At 39.4% G+C, this 22360-nt stretch overlaps 1 protein-coding gene across 9 annotated transcripts in view; it reads left to right on the top strand.

The window, feature by feature from the left end:
- Positions 1-22360, top strand: part of DGKI (diacylglycerol kinase iota) — a 210007-nt gene that overhangs the window by 98887 nt on the left and 88760 nt on the right. For 5 of the 9 annotated variants that reach the window (XM_064737888.1, XM_064737896.1, XM_064737881.1 and 2 more), the window contains 12 exons: positions 4546-4641; positions 4943-5017; positions 6236-6331; positions 8131-8213; positions 9972-10032; positions 13044-13157; positions 13683-13820; positions 14964-15042; positions 18993-19048; positions 19928-19990; positions 20220-20293; positions 21547-21658. In XM_064737888.1, the coding sequence (XP_064593958.1) occupies positions 4546-4641; positions 4943-5017; positions 6236-6331; positions 8131-8213; positions 9972-10032; positions 13044-13157; positions 13683-13820; positions 14964-15042; positions 18993-19048; positions 19928-19990; positions 20220-20293; positions 21547-21658 (1047 nt within the window). The remainder of the gene's footprint in view (positions 1-4545; positions 4642-4942; positions 5018-6235; positions 6332-8130; positions 8214-9971; positions 10033-13043; positions 13158-13682; positions 13821-14963; positions 15043-18992; positions 19049-19927; positions 19991-20219; positions 20294-21546; positions 21659-22360) is intronic. The other 4 variants (XM_064737910.1, XM_064737925.1, XM_064737904.1 and 1 more) reach the window with 1 other exon arrangement.

Below are 22360 nucleotides of genomic sequence, written 5' to 3'. Positions count from 1 at the left end.
GCAGAGGAAATACATGGATAGAGTTACCAAAAAATCAACCAAAGCAGCCTCTGTTTCTCCTTTAGATCAGGAGAGAGCATTGCAATATTCCCAGCCACCTCTACTCTGAGAAAAAAAGGCTTTTTTGCCATTTGTAGTTTTTCCCCATGCTCTTCTTTCTCAGTCTCCTCTAGAGAAATACTTTTTTCTCTTTTGTTGAGGAATGTTGAGTCCATATTAAACAAAGACTTAATATGCTTGGCTAACTTTCAGCCACTGTGTAGTATTTGACAGATGTATCCATGTTTGACCTTAGAAAAAGAAGTGTTTTTATTTTTATTTTACTTAATTTTTAGTAAAAAATTTTATTTTACTTAATTTAAATTTTTATTTTCCTTAATTTTTAGTAAAAAAGGGGAAACCCCCCCCCAAAAAAATAAAACCGCAATAAATTCTGACATATAATTTTCTTTTGATTTGGCTTTTGCCCAAAGCAGGGTATATCTTCCTTGCAATATTTGTGGAGAATTTGCTTGCTTGTCCATTTTTTTTTTAAAACTTCAAATTAAAAAATAAATCTAATTCAGGTAATTATAATTTATGGAAAAAATATCTTTTAAATAAAGGCTTAAAATGTTAAGCCAAAAGAAAGTAACTGTTAGCTTTGTGTGCCTGAGTAATGAGCACAGAGAAAATACTTGATTATTAACTTTCAATCACGTCTCTAGTCCTTGAAATTCATGGTCAGTAGCATGAAAACCTTATCTTGTGTAGCTGGAGCATTAAATAGATCAGAATTGTATTTAACACAGACAATTGGTGCATTTCCATGAAGCTTCCTAATAGCACCCATTGGAGTTATGGGAAATGCATCCTTATTACTTTAGAAAACAGTGATGCATCTTCTGGATGTGTTTTCAGATTTTTTGGCAGAAGCCTTGTTTTCTTATTTATTGTTTTCTTAGGAAATATTTTTCCTTTCCTGCTGTTTCTGGCCAGCTCTACTTCTATGTATTATGACTCTCTTCACCTTATAGAAATGTTTGGTAAACACTATGAAATATTCACATCACTTCATCCGGAGAGTACAGACAAAATATTTACAAATTGTTGTAATTTCACATTAAAAAAAAATGAATGTGTAATCAACAATGTGTTTTTCACATATTTAACAGTCAGAATAAATATGGCTATAAGCTTTTTGGGTATAAAATATTTCCTCAGCTCTAATTAACTACTTACATTGGTCACAGACAACTCCTGAACTGAACTCCCTGCTCATATAAAATTGATTTTTAGTGGTGCCTGCATCCTGTTTGTTTGTGCTTTCCTTGAAGTAAATAAGATGGCATTTTGTAGCAAAACCTTGCCCTGTTTTACAATTTTTTATTTTTTGACTGCCAGAAAAATGGTTTTCCATGCTTATTTTGTACAACATGGGTCACCACCTTTCAAATATTAGGCTAGCACAAAGACTACACTCTGTGTCTTGTTACCAACAATGTTGGGCTAGTGAAGCATCATGGTGTAATTGATTAAAAACAAATTTATACTGACATTTATGGTCTAAATGGGGAGCTTTTGCTTCTTATAAGCAACTGATTTAAAGATGAAGAATATTCACCATTGTTCAAACAGTTTTGGAATTGGTGGTAGCCCTGTGTGTAGTGACCCCCTTACATGAATGGAAAACTCCAGTATACCTCTTCCATGTTATCTGTAATGTGAGCCACTTCTGTAACTTTTCTACTGATTTCCAGTATTTCTGTATTGTTAGCAGTGCTTTGTTACCAGCTCTGCTTTCCTGGATTTCCAAACAATTCCATCTCCTAGTTTGTGAAGCAGGTCACCCTTGTTGACTGGTGGTATTTTATTATAGGTGATGTTGGTAGCCAAAGTGGTGTTAGCTCTGGCACTGGACTTGCTATATGCCTGTGTTGTGGGAGAAAAGTAGATGATAAGGAGAATCTGACTGGTGGATTTACTGATTTAGTCTGTCTTCTGTTTGGGAAGACAAAGGCAGTAACTGTAAAATTCCAAGGTTTTTCTGTTCAAGGTGAGTAAATTGGTGTTTTCTTCTCCTCCTTTGAGGACTGTGAACTAGTTCTGGTGAACAATTACATTCCTGGGCTTATTTCTAGAGTTCCTCAATTGCTGAGTGCAGCTGGCTTGTCTGACAGTGGTTTGTGGACAACCAGAATATGGTCAAGATTGACCTTCCCAGAGACTGTTCATTATTAAAGTAATTTGAAAATCAGTGTACTAAAAGCCTTTGAAAACCGATGATGAAGTGTTGCAAGGGAAAAGGTTGAAAGGTTTCATTGGGTGTATCTGAGGTAGGCCATGGCCTTCACACCATCCAAAACCGTACAAGAAGGGCTCCAATTACTCTGTTCATCTACCTCAGCTTTCTGAGAGCTATACTGACCATTCAATAACATGAGAAATCTCTTTTTGAAGATGGACAAACTGACATCCACAAAGGAGAGGTTTCCTCTCTAGAGGGAAGTTAGGATTTACTTATTGTGCCCATTTAAAGGTATGCTTTGCTATCAGGTACCTTGCTAAATAACATTGTTTGTTTACAAAACACTCATTACCTTGTTCTGTGAACAAGATCTTATGTATCCATTTCTTCACTTCAGTGTGCAAAGACTGCTGATTCTCTTTGGCTGTTACTCTGCTGCATGTTTGCAAAAAACTCCTGTGTATGTCTAAGCAGCTTTTTGCAGTTCATCTGCTACGGACGTGAGGTTGCAATTTCTGCAGCAAAGCTTTAGGTTCTGTTGACACTATAGGTGTAGGCATATTTAAAAAAAAAAAATTAAAAAATAGGTGAAATAACATTGTAGGGATGCAGCATTTAGTGCCTTTTTAGTATGGAAATTAAAATGGTTATAACCATGAATGGAGACTAGCCTTAAACTCTTTCTTTAATATAGTTGAATGCCTTTTCCCACTCCACTGTGGGAATATAATCCCCATTATAGTGGGATTTAATGACAACTACATTTATTAATTCTTTAAATTATTCTTTTAAAATTATTGGGGTTTTACTGAGCCATCTTTACCCTTGACATGCGTGTGAGCTTTCAGAACATTGGTAACAAGAGTGTGAATAGACTAGATCTCCTCTCTGACCTGTGTTTTGCCCAAATCCAGGGAGAATCCTACAAAGAATGCCTGAGGAACTGGGCTAAGGCCCCCATGGGAAGCAGCTGTGAATGTAATGCCCCCAAACTTTGTGTTGACATCAAGGCTTTTGTCTGCAGTCCATGTGACTACTGAGGCAGGGCAGCACAAGACCATGCAGATGGGATTGCTGATGCACTTGGTAGTCACTGCAGTCTGTATGATTAATCATGCTTTCAAGATCACTTTGTATCAGCATGGGGAAGATTATGAACTTGTGAATGCTTCTTTAGGTGGTTTCTCAAAATATGGTCTAAAAGGGCAGATTCCTGGTATTGCTCTACAGAGCTGTCTTGTCTTCAGTATTTTCAGTAAGCAATAAGCATGACTATTTCCTTCTTCAGAAATGCTGAGAACCTGGGACCTTGTGCTCTGTGGCAGGCTTCTCTTGGTCTATGTGATAGAAGGCAATGCCTTTAGGTATTTCAGTTAGATAGCTGTTAGTTTTTCTTCTCAGGGATGTGGAAACATTAACTTGTGCATCTGGTGTGTCATACCCAAGTCTTGAAATTTTGGAAGTGGTTGATGAGTATTAAGAAAAACTTAGCTATTCTTGTTGATGTTAGATAGCAAGCAGGATTAAGAATAAACATCACTTTTTACAGATTTCATGATCTCTGCTTGTTTAGTGGAACACATCTGATCAAGGTCAGGACAGAAAAGAACTTTCAGATGAGATGAGTGAATCTTGCTTTCCTTCTTATAACCAGAAAAAAAAAATCAATGAACTTTCTTCTAATTCCTCATGCTACTTTGTTTCCTGGTGATGGTTAGACTAGAAGTTGAAATACTTAAGTATAAGTAAAAATATTTGGAGTATTTCCCATAAGACAAAATTTCAATTATGGAAATGGTTAAGATTTCCTGCAGGTATAACTTTGATTAATGAATTAAAATAAAGAAAAAAGTATTATAAAATTACCCTTTTTACTGTTCTTGTCACACCAGAACACCTTTTTGCTGTATGTCACTGAGCAGACTGTCATCTACCTGGAGAACAGCCTTAACATAAGTTCTATTTTAATAGGTTCTTCACAAATACAAGCACTTTTACATTTTTTTCCTATGTAGTTAAGTGGTATTAATTTTTAAAAACACAACAAAAAATCAGCTGACAAACAACTTCTCTACTTAAATCCTTAAAAATCAGCAATTCAGTTTGTTCCTTAGCAGATGATTGCACAAGTTTCTTGATAGGCTGGAACTGACTCTACAGTGCCAGCATCATATGCCATGGTGGCCTACGTTATGTTGAGTCATGATGGTTGCCAGAGCTAAAACTTGTTGTTTTCTTTCCTTAAAAAAAAAAAAAGCAAACAAAAAAACATGAAAAATACCTTATTTATCATGTTTTTTTATTACATCTTTATGCAGGTGGTCTCCATACCAGGAGACGAGCCTGATTGGGCAGGAGACTGGAGCCCCGAAGGGGAAACGGGCGTCTCCTACCCCTTTTGGGAGGGTTGGCAGGTACAACATGTGGTGTTATGTGAGTCTATGGGAGCATCTGATCTTTTTTCCCCCCTCACAGCGTGGGAAAGTTTCCAGTTCCAAAGCACCAGTCTGGTCTCCGTGTGTGGCTTTCTCCATAAACGGTGGTGTGGAAGTGTAACGCATGCAGCGCATGTAATTTAAATCTCGAGCATGTGCCAGATACTCTTATCATTCTCCAAGTGGACATGCATGGAAGAGCTTCGTAAAGGGGCTCTGTCTGGGCCTGTCTTCTAAATTTTGTTTTGCTTTTCATGTATTCTTTTTTCTTTGGATATAGAACTCCTTAAAGACTTCAACAAGGCGAAAGAAGAGAACGTCCTTTAAAAGAAAAGCCAGCAAAAGAGGAAATGATGTAGGTATTCAAGTGCTTTGGATATCATGCTCCTTTTGTTTAAATGCCTAAACACAGACTTAAAAGTTTTTAGTTTTATTTTTTTCCCTTTTTTTCCACTGGAATGTTTAATGTATTTTTCCCCTGGGAAATTTTATTATATTGAATTTGTTGTTAGAAGAGGTAAAACTCATATGAAATTTTTTTTTTTCTGAGTTGATTTTTTTGGGGAAACAATGTACCATACTCCAGAAGGACCAGCACCCTAAAGAAAGAGTGTTCCCTTGGGATGTAAGAGACTCAGCTCACACCTTTTTTTTCCACTAAGCAGAACAGGGGGAGTGAAACTGGGGTTGTAAACCCATGGTGAGTGCCCTGGTGCAAGGCTGTGGTCCAGATGTGATCCATTTTAGGATGTCTTCTTCAGGGGATCTCATATTAAAATTGGACCACAGAGAGAGAAAGCAGTTTATTGATCTATTGGTTTATTTACCACCTGTCTATAGAAGACCTTGCTTCCATATCCTTCCTAGTGGATTAATTATATAGACAATGAGCCTAATGGGAGAGGTGGAGGGAGACTCACCCCTGCATAGCCAGGGCTCTCTGGTCCAACTCCTTTCTTGCATGGTGGGAGAACTGCAGACCAGAAACTGCAATCTGTGTCTGTGAAAGCCCAGGACAGTGCCCTCATTACTGGGCTCTGAGGTGTCCTGCAGGGGTGGGGTAGGGAGTAGGGAGGCAAATAGTTTTCCCAAGGATGTGTCATGTTGCATCTGTGGCATTTTTTCAAAGGTGGGAAGGCAGTAAGGCCAAGAATTTGAGAGCAGATTATCTGCAAATAAGTGCTTATGCAGCTTGTATGTTCAATGAAATTCATGGAATAAGTAACTTATCTCATTCTATTTTCCTTTGGAAAAATTGTTTGTATTAGAAATAACACTGTCTCTGACACATTAGCAGTGTTGTGTGAATAATTATGGGGAATAGGGTCAGAAATAATGTCAAAAGAATTTTGAAATAGTTGTAAGCTACCCTCAAATTATATTTTCCCCTTCTTATTTTATTCTGTTTTCTCAGCTGGTTAAATTGCTCTAACTGGGCACCACATTGACATGGCTGTACTATTTTCAGTACCTGAGGTAGTTTTGTCAGAGCTAGGTTGTGTCTTCTGTGTGTGCTTTGCCAAAGAATCTTACATCCCTTGTACTGAAGCTGGTCCTTGCTTCTGTTTCTCAGGATAACAAAGGCCGGCCTTTTGTGATAAAACCTATCTCCTCTCCACTCATGAAGCCACTGCTGGTTTTTGTCAATCCAAAAAGTGGAGGGAATCAGGTAAGAGTATCAGTTGGGTCTGGATTGTGAAGTTTAAGTTTAACAGCAGGGTTTCTGCAAGTGGCTGTATTTCTTGGCCAGTCAGATAGAAAGGAGTCTCTGCCTGAAGAAGACTGAAGACGTTCCTCAGAAGAGGTCCTTGCTGTGGAATGGCCTTTCTACTTCAGCAGAGTTGGATGACTGGAATGGGTGTTTGAGTATTTGAGTGGCTGTACTCCTATCTTCAGATTCTTGAAAGGAATCTAAAATGATACTTTGGAATTTTTCAGGAGATTTCATCTTTTCACAGAGAATTTAGGTTTCCAGTGAAGCTTTTAGACTTTATCCAAAAAGTGGTTTAGCTTTGCTAGGGAAGGCTGGTTAAAATTACTGAATGTGAAATGACATATTCCTATGGCATCTAAGAAAAATCATTAGTGGTCTTGGACTGTACCACAGAGAGCATGTTGCAGTGACTTAAATGCAGCAGACTTCTTCCTTAGGACTCTTGGAATGAATACTTACCAAAGTGACTATTGCCCTGGTTCTGCCACTTTCTGAATATCTAAGAGTTGGAGTGCCTTTCAATAAACAGGGCCTTGTAATAGCAAAGATTGGTGTAAGATACAACAAAGGCCTATAGAGCATGGAGAATAGTATAGGCACTGCTCATTTTCTCCTCTGTTAGAATTAGAGAGGCTATCAAATTCAAAACAAAAGAAAAAAGCTGGTTCTTTTCACAGCCTGTAGTTCAGTGAAAAACTCCTTGCATCAGGATGTTGTAGATGCTAAACATCTACACAGGCTGAGATATTTGGAGATATTTGGAAGTGGAAAAACCGTGAAGTCCCATACCTCCCTCTGGTTCAAGAGTTCTATGAACTGCACACAGCTGAGACTGGAAGAATATCTATGGCAAACATCCCATTTATTTTCTCTGTTCATATACCTTTTCCTAGATAGTATGACTGCTATTCTTGGTTCTTCACTTCAGGGAAGGTGTCAGGCAGAAGAGCCATTCCTAGGAAGAGAGAGCTATGGAAAATTCCTGATATGTATCCTCAGGCCATGTCTGAGAGGCATTCTTGAATTAGAGCACAAGCTCAGGCCATAGAGTTCTTAGCTCCGGGCTACTAGTAAGAAATCCTGTCACTTTGTGTCTGGTCAGAAGGTGAAGGAAGGGATTTGAGTGGGAATATAAAGCTCAGAGTTTGAGAAAACAGAAATTATACCATTAGGTTGTGGGCTGGCCACACTACATAGAGTGAGGGACCATTGGGGCAGCTGTACCCCTCAAAGTCCTTGACTCCTGCTTCATTAGATGGAAGAGGTTACAATGATGACTGATCATCATGGTGATGTGCCACTGCCATTGCTTGGACATTGGGCAGCACACTGTTCAATGTGATGGAGATTTTGGCTAAAGTCTTGTTCAACTTCTTGCTGTCATGGATAGCTGAGGGTGAGGTGGGATAACAGAGGTTTCTTCTTGTTGCAGGTGGTGAGAAGCAGGAGAACAGGTTGCTGTGGGAGATGAACCTTTGGTCTGACCCCAACTGCCTGTTCTTATGGACCATTAGTGATCTGTGTTGTTGGAATTGTTCTATACGCCTGCATGTGCACCTTGTCCTGGATTGCTATCCTACAGAGCAGTCATTTGCTATGCCACTTTTTAGTTTGTCTTCTTGTTTTATGTTGGTTTTATAAAGCACAGAAAAAAAGAAAAGCAGTTGAAATACAGTGAGTAATGCACACTATTATTTCCAAAAATCATTAAACTACTCATAACTTCCCTTCCTTTGATTTTTCTCTCTTGCCAGGGCACCAAGGTTCTCCAAATGTTTATGTGGTATTTGAATCCACGCCAGGTCTTTGATCTCTCTCAGGAAGGGCCAAGAGATGCGTAAGTACTGGAGCCTTCATTGCTGTGCACCCTATTTCTGATCTGGTCAGGAAAACAGGAAAAGATCCAGCTTGGCTGGATTAGTGGCTATGTGAGGTTTACACATCCAGGTTTTGGTAGCAAGGGGAGTATTCTATTTGTGGGGTGCCCTGACAAAGGAAGGAATGGAGAATCTGACTGCGTGTTCTCAGAAGGCTAATTTATTATTTTAAGATTCTATATTATATTAAAGAATACTATGCTAAACTACACTAAATAATGCAGAAAAGATATAGACAGAAGGCTAACAAGAGAATGGAAACTCGTGACTCTCTCCAGAGTCCCAACACAGCTTGGCACTGATTGGCCAATGAGTGAAAACAACCCACAGCAGAAACCAATGAAACAATTACCTGTTGAATAAACAATCTCCAAATACATTCCACATGTGAGCACAACACAGGAGAAGCAAATGAGAAAATAATTTGTTTTGCTTTTTCTCTGAGGCTTCTCAGCTTCCCAGGAGAAAAATCCTGGGTGAAGAAATTTTTCCAGAAAATGCGAATGCCACGGGGTAAGGGCTGCAGTGGGGGGTTTTGTCAGAAGAGGTCAGGAGCTGCCCCCAGTTTCAGATAGAGGCAGGTCCAGAAGGCTCCAAGGCTTGCTGAGGATCCCAATGCCTGACCATTCCTTAGTGAATGAGCATTCCAGTGGGGTGAGGCTGCCTCGAGACTGCCACCAGACAGCACTGTGCAACTGTCCCTGCTCACTGAGTAACTAACTCAGCTTAGCCAGACAATAATTCAAGTGCAAACCTCTTCCAAGGGAGAGAGTACCTCTCTTTAAAGGACTGATTTTTGCTGCTGAGGGCTGAGAAGCCACCCTCCTGTGGTACTTGACATGGGGATACTGACTTTTCTTAAACATCTATTCAGAACTACTTTCACATTTTGTAAATATGGTTTTTATGTTTTTGTAAATATTATTACTATAAATATTTTATAGTAATAATGAAAAACCAAATACTTGCCTGTAGAAGAGCAGTCCAAGTGTTTCCTATTCAAGGCACCCAAGCTTTTATTTTCCTGCAGAAGCAGTTCTCTCATGATGTTAAGAAGCTTTAAGTTAGACATAGATTTTTCAGAGTTGTGTAATGGGGAAAAGGAGGGTGAGTTCCTCTGACCACTCAGCTCTCTACATGTGAACGTCCACACCTTCATTAGAAAATATTTCATTATGGCTTTCTGAAGGGTGCAACTGAAGGAGCAGGACTTCAATGGGTGCTTTTTTTGGTCTCTCCTGTTGGTATTTAGATCACATATCCAGAGAAAGAACTCTATTACATATTCTTGCCTTCTGTGGTGTTAAAATACAGTCACTAGTTGAAAAAGCTGTCACATTATACAAGACTCAGAAACGGTAGCTCAACAAGTCATGATGAAGAACATTAAATATTGTTTTAAAACCTCAATGTTTAAATTTGTTTACTTTAGGGTAAGAGAAAAATGAAAGATTTGACCTCCCTAGAGGGAATATGAAAATCTGGGAAGATGCTAAACTGATCAAACACTTGTCAGGAGGTGCTGCCTGACATGGAGGAAGGCCTCATTTCACATCCTGGTGGTTTCGCATTTCCACCTCTCCTCATATTCTTAGTAATGAATATTTGAAAATGCAGTAAGTGGTGGTTACACTGTCACTCAGCAAAATACATTAAAAATGTCTGCATTGCTCTTCTTACATTTTTCTCCTTTTCCCCCCCTTTTTTTCCCTGGGCAGGCTGGAGCTGTACAGAAAAGTGCCGAACCTGCGGATCCTGGCGTGCGGCGGGGATGGGACGGTAGGTGGCAGGGGCCTGGCAGTGCCATGCTCTTTGGCCAAGTGATTAAACTCCTCACAGTGGGGGGATTTCCACCTCACCCTGCCTGAAGAGGCACTGAGAGACAACATATCTTACACTTGTGAAATCTATATTTGTTCTTCAATTTCCTGTATGGTCTGGCCTGTGAAGATATGGGGCCAGGTTCTCATGTCCAAAGCTCTCTCTTCTTTATGCATAAAGATTTTGTACAGCTTAAAAGGAATAAAAATGAACTCTGCTGGCCTCCTCTCATTATATACACTAGATCTGAGTGTTAACTTAGTGTCTGGGAGCCATTATATCTTAATTTCTGCTCCTTCCTGCTAGACCCTGGCAGATCCAGGTTCAGTACTTTTCTTAACAACACAATTTCTGTGTTCCTGGATAAGTGAATGGGGTCAGGCCTTGAAAGGATTTGTGCACCTTCATTTGGAGAAAAACTCTGCAGCTCATGGTCTGAAGGTCATGAGGGGTAATGGAGTTATTATAACTGCATTCTCTTTCCAGTACTTCAAAATATTTTAAATCTCAGTCTGTGACACTGAATGCTAATGCAGTTGAAAAACTGACCTTTAATCTCTAGGGGCTCAGTTCCTCAATGTGCATTTGGTGGCAATTTTAGCAGTAAGAATGGTAAGGAAAATGCATTACTACTTAAAAGATCAGTGATTGGACAGAACATTTCTATGTAGATGTTTAGGGCATGGAGAGCTGGTTGGTTTATTTTGTAGAGAGCTGAATCCCCTCTTTTAGTTCACCTTGGCTGGAACTTCTGGGGGATTTTTTCCAGCTTTTGTGGGTTCTTTTAAAACCCCAGGGGTAGGGATCTTAATATCAATGTTTCCCCTGCAAGAATGAAGAAAAAAATCCCTGATAAGACCACTGCCTTGCTGGTACATGGGAAAGCAAGACATGACTGTTATGGAATGATGAACTTTTCTTTTAAACATGAAAGGCAGTCCTTTAGCCGGAGGCATCAGCTAAGAAAAACTATTTCCATCTGTTTTCTTTCCCATCTGAGGAATGGGGAAAAAAGATTATCATTAAGATATTAAAAGAGAAAAGAATACAGCTACATTAAATCAGACCAACCTATTTCCCTTTGCTGAACTGTGCGAGAGGTGGCAGCACCTTCTCATTAGTATGAGCAGTGCTCCACTGTTACCTCTGCTGCTGCTCAGTTTGAAACAAATTAATATCTAGTTATTCCCAAAGCCATTACATCTAGAAATGAAAAATCTGGCTCAAATGAACTTAATGAATATGCAATGAGACCAGATGTTACCTCTCATTATTGAGGTGAATCAGAACTTTATAGTAACTTTTCCATTGTCACTTCAGGGCAGAAGTGGAAAGCTTTGCTTTCAAAGCAGTCAGGAGCTTTCTGTTTACAGGGAAATGATAGTATGTGTCATGCTGGATTGTGCAACTAATGTACAGGGTTTAGAAGTGACCTCAAGTTAAATAGCAATGTTGTCCTTATAAATAGAAGTTTGTTCATCAGTTAAAAGCATTTACCAAAGTGGTGGGTATTTTGATCTTACCTGTAGCAGTGGGAGGCTGAGGCACAGATGTGTGGATTAAGTCGGTGACAATGACAACAACCAAATTCTTTAAAAAGTCCCGGCCCTACTGATGTTATCTTGACTTTTTATTCTGTCTCCTGTTATCAGTGCAGAAGTATAGATATTTTGAAAGAGAGAGGATTACTTACCTCTGAAAAGCCCTATAAAGACCTCAGTTTTTTGGTGACATCCAAGTTCATGAGAGCTGTAAGTACTTGAGATGGCTGTTGTCAGACAATGAACTCAAGTAGGGGAGCACATCCCAGATGAATGCTTTAATAATTGGACAATTGGTTATGATAAATAGCTGTCTGATAAATGCCATTTGTACAAAATTAAATTTATTTTGAAGAGACTTGGAGAAAGAAACACCCTAGAATACTAAATAGCATGGTGGTTTCTGTATTTATCAGGCCACTTCCTCTGCAGTCCTTCAAACTCCAGCTATTTTTCCTGATGGCCATGTGATGCTGGGTGCCTTTTGTGAAGCTACCCTGTTTTGGATTGAGAATATCTTTGAAATCACAGTAACATTAGTTGGGGCAAGAAAATTCAATCCAGCTGTAGTCAGGATTTAGGTTTTCTGTCCTATTTAAAAGTTCACATTTGCAGTAGACACTGAATCTTTGAAAACTGGCAACAGGAAAAAAAACGCTTATGTTATTTTTTATTAATTCTTTATCTAAAAATGCAGCACAGGTTCTTCACTTTTTTTAAGTGACAAGTAGTTTAAGGAAGAGTCCTTTGTTTTTGCAACAAGAATTTCAGTCATCAAATTTTGATAACATCTTTAGCAAAAATTCTTTGTCCCTCTTGAAAATTACCATTTAATGAGAGCAAAATAATTTACAGTAATTTGTTCCTTCTGGCTAGATTTCTATTTGAAAGCTTTATGTAGTCCAGAAGAAAGAAAGATAGAAGAAATAGCTCTCTGAAATAACTAATAGCTTAGGATACAAAAGAAACAGATTCACTGTTCCAATTCAAAGCCTCCATCCCTGAGCCGTAGTCTGCCTTTTAGTCTAGTCTTTTATTCTTTTATTAAATATATGTGTGTGTGTATATCTGTATATATTATATATATATAGATATAATGCCTTGTACTGATTGAAATAATTCAGGACTAAGGTCTCTTGTATGGGAGAAGGAGATTTGTGAGCAAGTTCATGCTTGGCAGGACAACTTCTGAGATGCCATGCTGTTTTAATGTGTCTCTCATTTTCTTTCATAGCTGTTTGTCAAAGGTTGAGTTTCTTTTGACACAATGGTAATTAAAAAAAATTACCTTGAATTGTCCATATTATTCTTCATTCATTTTTAGATTTCCTTTACTTGATCTTCTCTGTAAAACAGAATATTATATGATCAAAATATGTCTTTTTCCTATACCATTCCTAAAGGTTCTCCTGATTTTCCTTTTTATAGGTGGGCTGGATCCTGTCCATCCTCGATGAGCTGCAACTCAGCCCCCCACCTCCTGTGGCTGTCCTTCCACTTGGCACTGGGAACGACCTTGCCCGCACCCTCAACTGGGGTGGGGTAAGGACTGGCTGGGGTGCATTTATGTGGGGTTCTCAACTCGCTGCTCAGATTTAGTTCTGTGGGGTGGAATTTCCTTTTGGCTAAAATAGCAGGCAGGGCTGTGTCCAAGGTCTGTTTTGCTCTGGCAGAATGGTTTGCTTCAATTTGCAGTCTGGGACTTTGAATTACTGATGCTGTTGTTGCAATAAAAGTGTACATAGATGTATCTGGTATTTCAGGCCAAGTAACAAGAACAGTCAATTGGCTTCTAATTTAAGCATAATTTAAACTTTCTCTTTGTTTATCCTTTACATAAGCATTGGGCTTATTCCAGGAAAGGCAGATATTCTTTGACTTCCTCTCCTTATGGTCTTACTTTGCCTGCCCTAGACTTGTGCACCTCAATAGTCACTTATTAAAATGCTTGATCAAAAATGTATCGAGGGTTTCAGGCACGTGTGAAAGGAGGGAAGTCTGTAGGTAATTGGTAACTTGATTTGTTTTCACTATCCATGGCTGATAGTCTGGTCTCTCTGCTATCAGGGTTACACGGATGAGCCAGTGTCTAAAATCCTGTGCCATGTAGAAGATGGAACCATTGTCCAGCTGGACCGTTGGAATCTCCAGGTTGAGCGCAACCCTGATTTGCCCCAGGATGAGCTGGAGGATGGGGCACGTAAGGTCAGAGCCTGCTGTTTCCCATGGGACACACAGAATGCTGATGAACCTATTTGGGTTACACTTCAAGCAGCATGGGTGGGGAGTTCTGCAACTTTTAAATTTTCTATTTGCATCTCTCCCTTTGATTCCTTTCATGTGTCAGCAATTCCAGAGTTGTGTGAAAGGCATTTATTTGTTGTTTGAACAACATTGGCATTGAACATTTATGTCAAAGATTAAATTTTTGAAAAAAATCCCTAGCATTTTATCAGAAAGGTCGTTGTTGCTTTTCTCTAGTTGCAGGAAAACTGCCATCCATTCTCCAATTAGACAAAACTAAAAAGAGGATGTAAAATTTAATTCCTTAGAATTTTGCTTATGGGTGTCAGCTGTTTCCTACTTCACAGCAAGGTGTAGTGTATTTTTGTATTTAACTTCTTTCTGTGTGGGTCCCCATATAATCTCCACTAGTGTATCTTGGTAGTTGAAGAATGGGAAAATTTTTGCAAGGAGATCACATAATTTATCATTTGGACTGGAGATGTTGAAAACACCACAAAACTAAAAAAACCTCCTGATTCTGTGAACTATTTCCTTCTTTTCAGTTAAAATTTCCAGCTTATCTATTGGATGCTACAGTTGCCTCTCTACAGCCCTGCTGGCTGTGTGAAACAATGAAGAGGCCAGATGTGTGCCTGCCTGCCTCATGCATCCTCAGTAGGATTAGGGCTTCTTCTCTGGGACTTGACTTGCTCCTGGTTATATATGGAGCGAGAAGAACACAGCTGGAGCTTCATTTGCCATGCTGAGCTTGAAGAGCCAGCAAAACCTTTGAAAACCTTTGTGTTGGTGATATGTTAAGTGGTGCAGCCTTATGGGAAATCTAAATGACAACATAAGGAACCCTTTGATGTGCTAACAAAGACACACATATGATCATAAAGCACTGTAGGTCTATTTGTGTTCTTCAGGCTCTTGTATCCGATTATTTTCCACAAGCCATTCCTAACCTTCAGGGCAACCTTCTGCTTACATTTCCCTGATATGTTCCACTTTGTTCTTAGTAGGTTTCCATGATGAGCCACATTTAAATAGTTAAACCCTGGTGTGTTGAGAAATGTTCCATTCACGCTGTTTTAATGTCTCTTTATTATCTAATTACAGCTTCCCCTCAATGTCTTCAATAATTACTTCAGTCTTGGATTTGATGCACATGTTACACTGGAGTTCCATGAATCCAGAGGTAATATGAACTTTTTATTTCCTTAGCCTTGTGGATGGGCAGTTATTTTATTAATAAGAAATAGAGTTGGATTTAACATCCTGTTCTTATAATTCAGAAGTAAAGCTGGAACATAAAACATTAAGATACATACAAGTAGAAAAAGTGATTATGTTACGAATTTCCAAGGGACTTCATGATTAAGAAATGAAAAAAGTACAAAGATGACTGTAATATACTGGAGAAAAAAGGCTGGAAGGGAAGCTTTGCGAAGTCTTTTAAAGGAGATAATATATGTCAGGTGTGAGTGTGGAAGTGGAGGGAAGAGAAGAGCCACAAGACTGGAAGTGGCAGGAATATAATTTTTTTCTCAAACTGAACAGCTGTTACCTATGGATCAGTATACCACAATGCCCCTGGACTTGGTACAGACCCAGAGTTCTCTGTGCAAGTTAAAGGGTATAATGTCCACAGAAGTGTCAGGAATTTGAGCAGCTGTAGCACCTTGTGTGTCCCCTTGCCAGTGGCAGCTATGCCACCCTGTACAGACTGACATGTGGCTTAAGGACTGATATGAGCAGCTTTGCACTGATATGAACAGCTCTATTTATATGGTTTAGACAGGTGTGCTTGTAGGAACAAACCTTGCTCAGGTGTCTGCCTTTAGCTTTTGGTTATTCCAGCTTCATATGCAGGTATTTTTTTTCTGAAACACAGCCTTCCTCATAGTTGCTGTCATACTATCAGAGTGTCATTTCAAGATGAAAAGATAGCACTCTAATGCCAGGCTAAATAAAGAGCAGGATACATGATGGAATGAGCTAATGCATATTTTATGATGTTTAAGACTGCTTCAAGCTTTAGGAATAATAATGAGGGGCCACAAAAGGGCACAGGAATGAAATTATGACAGCTGTATGCATTTTTTTATGAGTGCATGTCACTCTGCATTGCTAATGTGACTGTGAATATACTGTATAGATTAAATGCATGGCTACTTTCTCATTTAATAGAGGCATTATTTAATAATGAAGTTATGGAGCCCTATAAAGGATGAATGTTATTCCAGACATGCCAGGGTTTTAAAAATTTACACGGGTGAAAAAGCACTTGGCAGAGCAAGCTGAATGTCTGGGTATGTGTGGCCAGGGGAGCTTCTGTAGCACAAGTCCTCACTGTTGGTGTCATCCTTGTCTTCTCAAATGCTAAAATATGTGAATTCTATGTATTTTAGAAGAAGAAAGCTTATAGGAAATCCTTGAAGGTATTGCTGGTGTGTGGGTTGTGTTGTTTTTCATGTGGACTTGGGGTTGTTCTGCCTGGAGAAAAAAAGGTTCCTGTGAGCACTTACTATAGCTTTTCAGTATTTGAAGGGGTTTTATAAGAAAAATGGGTCCTGTTTCAATAGGACAATGGGGCAAAGGGACAATGGGGCAAAGGGACAATGGCTCTAAGCAAAAACAGTGCAAGTTTGGACCAGATATAAGGAATAAGTTTTTAACCATGAACATGGTTAAAACACTGGCACAGGTTGCCCAGAGTGGAGGTGAGAGCCCCATCCCTGGAAACATTCGACGCTGGATTGAATGAGGCTCTGAGCAGCCAGATGTAGGTGAAGATGTCCCTGCCCATTGCAGGGGGTTGGACTAGATGGACTTTAAAGGTTCCTTCCAGCCTAAGGAATCCTGTGGCTTGGTGAATTAAGCAGTGCAAAGCAGATTATGATCTTATTTACCACTGAGGATAATCCAGAGAAATTCTTAGCCATAGTAGCAAAATGTAAAGTACTTTCACAGCTATAGCACTTGTGCTCTTGAGGTAATTGACTGCATGCATTTGCTTATGTGGAGCTATTGTAATCACATATAGATTAAAACAAATGAATATCATGCCTGAAAACCAAAATAAGATAAATTGATATGAGCTGTCAGCCAACAGGACACTTGAAGCAGTAGATATTGGTCAGCTGTTATATTTAGAATAAGCAGTGATTGCAGTGTCTCAGAGGAACCTATATATTCATGTGGTCTTTTCCATGGCAACATTTACACTTGTAACTTATCAGATTGAGACTTGAGGTTGGATCCAAGTCTGATGGATTTAACTCTGCTTTTTTGGGAAGTGTTCTGGGTACTGGCTATTTCCCACTTCCTCCATTGGTATCCTTATTCTTTGGTAGAGCATGGAAGATGTAATTTACTTTATCCCTGCTGGCATGCTGTTTGATCCCTCAGCTGTGCAGGACTGTTCATTTGCAGGAAACTTCCCCACAGACACAGACAGAGTCTAACACATTCAATTTTTCTATTTCTTTGATGGTTTAGGAACAGTGAGGATGGAGTGAGCCTTGGATATGCACTCAATAATTTACTACTTCTAACAAAACTAAGGCTCTATTTTCCATCACACAGTCCTTCCACCCTATCCGTGCTCATCTGTGTTGGCAGAAGTAGGACCAGTAGGTTGAGGGACTGCTGAGTCCCTGACATCAGAAAGGTTCCTTTTCCTGTTCCAAACTGGGGCTTTAGTTAGGGGGAGTATTTGTCATAAGATCCATGTAAGGTCCAGTGCTGTGGTGTCTGCTGTCTGGAACCATTAGGGATACTCACATGAGGGAATGTGCAGCACAGGCACTAAGCCTTCAGAAGCCTTCTGCTGCTTAGCATGGGGTGTTGAGACTCTCTGCAAAGAGTTGTGAGCTCAACAAGTGAGATGAGATTGACTTATGCAATTTAATTCATTGTTTGAAGTAGAAGTGGCCCTGACTGAGTTTGAGCCACCTGTGACACAGCAACAGATATAATAACTGAGCCAACAAGCAAATCAGAAACCTCAAACAGCTCATTCTTACAAAATGGAGCTGTATTTTGTGAGATGTAGTAGCTTTCAAGAGAGCTGGAAGTATTGTTTTAAGTGGTCATTTGAGAGGTAATTTGGATGTGTCCATGCTAATGTGATGCTTTTAGCCAGAAGGACTGCCTTGGTAGTTTGATGTATTCACTAGAGAATCAATGCACCAGGGTGAGTAGCTGGCACTGACACTGAATACAAGGTCAGAAGGGCTGCTTCTGGAATCTCTAGCTGCCACAAACAAGGAAAGCAGTTTCCAAGGAGGCTCAAGAATGAACTGTTTTCTGGGAAATGTGCCTCATATAGGGAGATTAGGGGAACTCCATTTAGCTTATTGGAAAGAAGGTTAAGAGGCTATTTAATCACTGCCTATAAGTATTTACTCGAGGAGAAGGTATCTGATAGTTGAAGGCTCTTTAATCTGACAGGGAAGTATAACAAGATTTAGCAGTTGGCAGTTGAAGACTGAAAATTTCAGGATTGGAAACCACCACGTTTACATTAACAGTGAGAATAATTAACCATTAGAGGTACATTACTACTAGACTTAAAATTCTCCATCTCTTGGAGTCTAATCAAAATGAAATGGGTTTCTAAATAGGTTTTAGAGTAACCAATTCTCTTTTTCCTTTTTTTTTTATTTTTCTGCAGAAATCTTTGGGTAGAAATGTCTATTCCTTAGTAACTCTTAACAAATCAGAATTTAGGGGCTGTTTCATCTTGTAATTTACTAATGTTTTACTCCTGGTTCAAAGCATGGGTTATTGTTCCATAAATTTCTAATAATTCTCCACTCTTAGAAACAGAAGTCTAAAAAATCTATTCTATCATAAAATGAATAGCCTGAGAGGTGCTAAATTAACTGATTGAATTGAATTCTTGTTACCTCTTTGCTCTATTTCCACACTCTACAAGAAAAGGGAAGAATTCAATATCAGTGTTTGAAATCTGATAGCAGAGAAAGGCACAGATGGGGGACTCACACATGGAAAACATATTTATGGTAATATTTTCTATGAGTGATACACTGAAAGCACTGTAGTGTTGGCAGAGAATGTGAAGGTATAATGAAGTCTGTGTTTTATTAGGGTGTTCATAGTTTTTTTCTCATCCTTTCACAGAAGCAAATCCAGAGAAATTCAACAGCCGATTTAGAAATAAAATGTTTTATGCCGGGGTAAGTACAGATTTTTCTTACAGAATGGTGTTAACTTAGTTGCTTGAATGTCTTCTTAATTACCTTCCCCCACACTTTCTCACATCAGGAGCTCATGCCAGTTTATTCTGCCTGTTACAATTTCAAGTGCAGTCCTGCTGTTTCTGGCAGTGCCACACACAGGTGTCTGTAGGAAAGAGCCTGTGGTACTGTTATTATACAGAGCTGGGCAGGTGAGAGAAGTGCCACTCCTTTGGACACAGTCCTGGTCATATCTTGGTCCCTCTGCTTCTGGCTTATAAGCTTCTCAAGGCATTGCTCTGTTTCTTTCAGGGCTTGGGCACTGCATTGGTACTGACTTTGCTAGAGGAATTCTCAAAATTTTGGCCTGTGTCTTTGTAGCTTTGAGGAGCAGCCTTGGATGTAGGATGGTGGGGAGTGCAGGACACAAATCAGACATTTGGAGTGATTAATGATGGGTGAATATGCTCATATAATTACCCACTTGTGCATTCAGAAGGCAAATGGACAACACTTCATTCTAAAGCCGTTAAGAGTACACACTAGTTTGATAATGAATGGCATATAATGTATTTCTAGATGATAACACCCATGTGCCCTAAATATGGAAACAAGTATGTGAGCAAGAATTTCTGCTTAATTGCTCAGGATACCATTGAACTTGGGTGTTCAACGGCTTTTTTTCAGTTAAGCTCTCAAAAGCAGAAGTATCACAATTTAAAACAATAAAATTAAATTGTGTCTTCTGAGAGAGTAAGTTTGGCCAAAGGAGAGCATATTGGCAATTAGCTCTGTGGAGGGATAAGAACTGAGGGAAAAAAAAAAAAGAAGAGAGGAGGTAGGAGGTGTTGACAATTCCTGCACTGATTTCTGTTGCAGGCAGCCTTTACAGACTTTCTGCAAAGAAGCTCAAGAGATTTATCCAAGCATGTTAAAGTTGTGGTGAGTATAAGAAATTGTGTCATAGTGTTGTGGGGAGGGGGTGGAGGTGGAGGTTTGGAGGGAGAGTGAGGTGAGAGTTTAATGGCTCTGTTACTTTTCAGTTTTGAGCATGACATTTGCAACACATTCCAAGGAAAGTCTTGGGAAAGTTGTTACAAAGCAGCAACACTTCTCTTGTCTGTGGCTCCATTCAGCAATTTCTCTGTGCTCTGTCACTTTGGCTTTGTAGTGTGATGGTACAGACCTGACTCCAAAGATCCAGGAGCTGAAGTTCCAGTGTATAGTGTTTTTAAACATACCCAGGTAAGCTCAAGACAGATTCTTGAAGCTATGCAACAAAAATAGCAATAGTTTTCAAGACACCTAACAGATTTCCTAGGCTGAGTGAATGTGCAGGAAGCATTTTCTCACCTCATTGAGAGCTGGCTCCTTATAATGCTGTTAATGAGCTATGCAGAATGGCTTCAGAGTTCAGAGTGCAGCAAAACCATTCCTTAAAAAGTTGAGTATCCTGATACAGTAAAAATACTTAACAAGCACACTTTGGAAAGCTGTGCATCTAACCTGCAAACAAGTTATTAAAGAGATAGATACCTGGTCTTTTGCTTAATTAGACTCCAAGTGTGAAAAAAAAAGGACAGGGGTAGGAGGGGACAGAAATGGAGAGAGGGGAAGGATGAATATTTTAGCAGTTAAGGAATACCAAACTGCTGAAAGAAGTCAGTTTTAAACATGTTACAAGGTGTCCTTAATAAAAATAAGGCTGAATTATCAAAAGTTGTTGGTTACCTGTTCTCTAGAACAGTAGACTCCAAACTTCATTTGATTGTGCATTTCTGTCAGTAAAAAGCTTTTAAGAACCCCCTCAATAAATGTATATTTATAAATTATATGCATGTTCCTCTATTCTAGTATTACAAAAAATATGTATGTTTTTAATGTTTGTTTTCTTATTGAAACTAAAAGTAATAGTTGTCTTCAACCACTCTAATTGTCTTGTCAGTTGTGGATTTTTCTTGCATGTACCCCACTTTGGAGACCATTGCTTTAGACAACCTCCTACTTTGCTCCACAGGCAGTCCCAAGCACTTAATCTTTTGAGTCCTGTACTGCAAGCTTCTGCTTGGTGTCACCTCTCCAAAGTTCCCCCTTCTAGCTCTTTCAGATCACTTTTACATTTATTCTCTGATGGTAGAAAAGAGAGATGCCTCAGCTGTATCTGTTCCTGCTTCTTATTTCTCCCTGCCCCCTCAAACTATGCAATGTTTTGCATTCCTTGTGCTGAGCTAGCAGGGAGAGGAGAAAGAGGGGCACAACAGCTTTATGGCTCAACAGCTTACCAGCAGGAATCAAAGCAAATAGAGAGTGCTGCTCTTCTCTGTCCTATTTCCTGGTGTTTCCCCATTTTCCTCTCAGAGAGGAACCTGATAAAGTTTGTGGCGGGTACACCTGAGGGTGTTGTATCAGCTTGGGAACAAAAAGAACAGCCTGAAAGGCTAAAAGTCAGGACCTCTCAGGGCAAGCTGCTCTCTCCAACTGGCTCTCCAAACCTGTAGGTATTGTGCTGGCACGATGCCCTGGGGGAACCCTGGTGACCACAGAGACTTTGAGCCCCAGCGTCATGACGATGGCTACATCGAAGTCATCGGCTTCACCATGGCCTCGCTGGTGAGTGCAGGGGTGCTGCCAGGCCGGGAGGGCTCCCTGGGTAACTCTGCAAAATACTCCTTGTTACTGAAAATCACATGTGCTTCCCCAGAGTCAGATGCTCTGCTATTAACTGGCAGACTCAAATACTTCTTTTCTAATAAGAGAAGTGTTATTTAATAATAAAAAGTATTACTTGCAAAATGTGGCTGATTTGCATGTGCAGTGCTCTGAAGTTAAATGGCAAGATTATTACAGTAAGAACAGTATGATAAGAGCATGAAGTCATGATTTTACTGTGGCAATGTTCTATGATCAAATAAACACTCCCTTTTCTCTTTAACTTTTGTATATTTCATTCTATGGCATTAAAGTCTATTTTTGAGTATTGCTGGTATATAAATATGAAATACTATATAAATTCATGTCCATTCATTATATGGACATACAGTTTCTATATGTTCACCAAAAATCTTGTGAAACTTTAGTAATAGCTGTGGAAGACTTTATTAGTATTTCTTGCATGAATTTTATCACTCCTTTTTACTCTGCTAGAAAAAGGAAATTCAGCCAACAATTTTGTCAGTGCACTTTCTTCCAATGCCATCTTTAAAGTGAGCTAAAACTGAGATACCATAAAAGCAATCTTTCTTTAAATACCCTGGTGTCCTGCTATGGCAGTGGCCAAACACTGTGACAGTGCCTTCAGGGGCTGGTTAAATG

Source organism: Zonotrichia leucophrys, chromosome 1A, assembly GCF_028769735.1.
Source record: "Zonotrichia leucophrys gambelii isolate GWCS_2022_RI chromosome 1A, RI_Zleu_2.0, whole genome shotgun sequence".
Classification (NCBI taxonomy): domain Eukaryota; kingdom Metazoa; phylum Chordata; class Aves; order Passeriformes; family Passerellidae; genus Zonotrichia; species Zonotrichia leucophrys.
The sequence above is the reverse complement of the archived record's forward strand: the minus strand, read 5'-3'. Positions and strand labels throughout refer to the sequence as shown.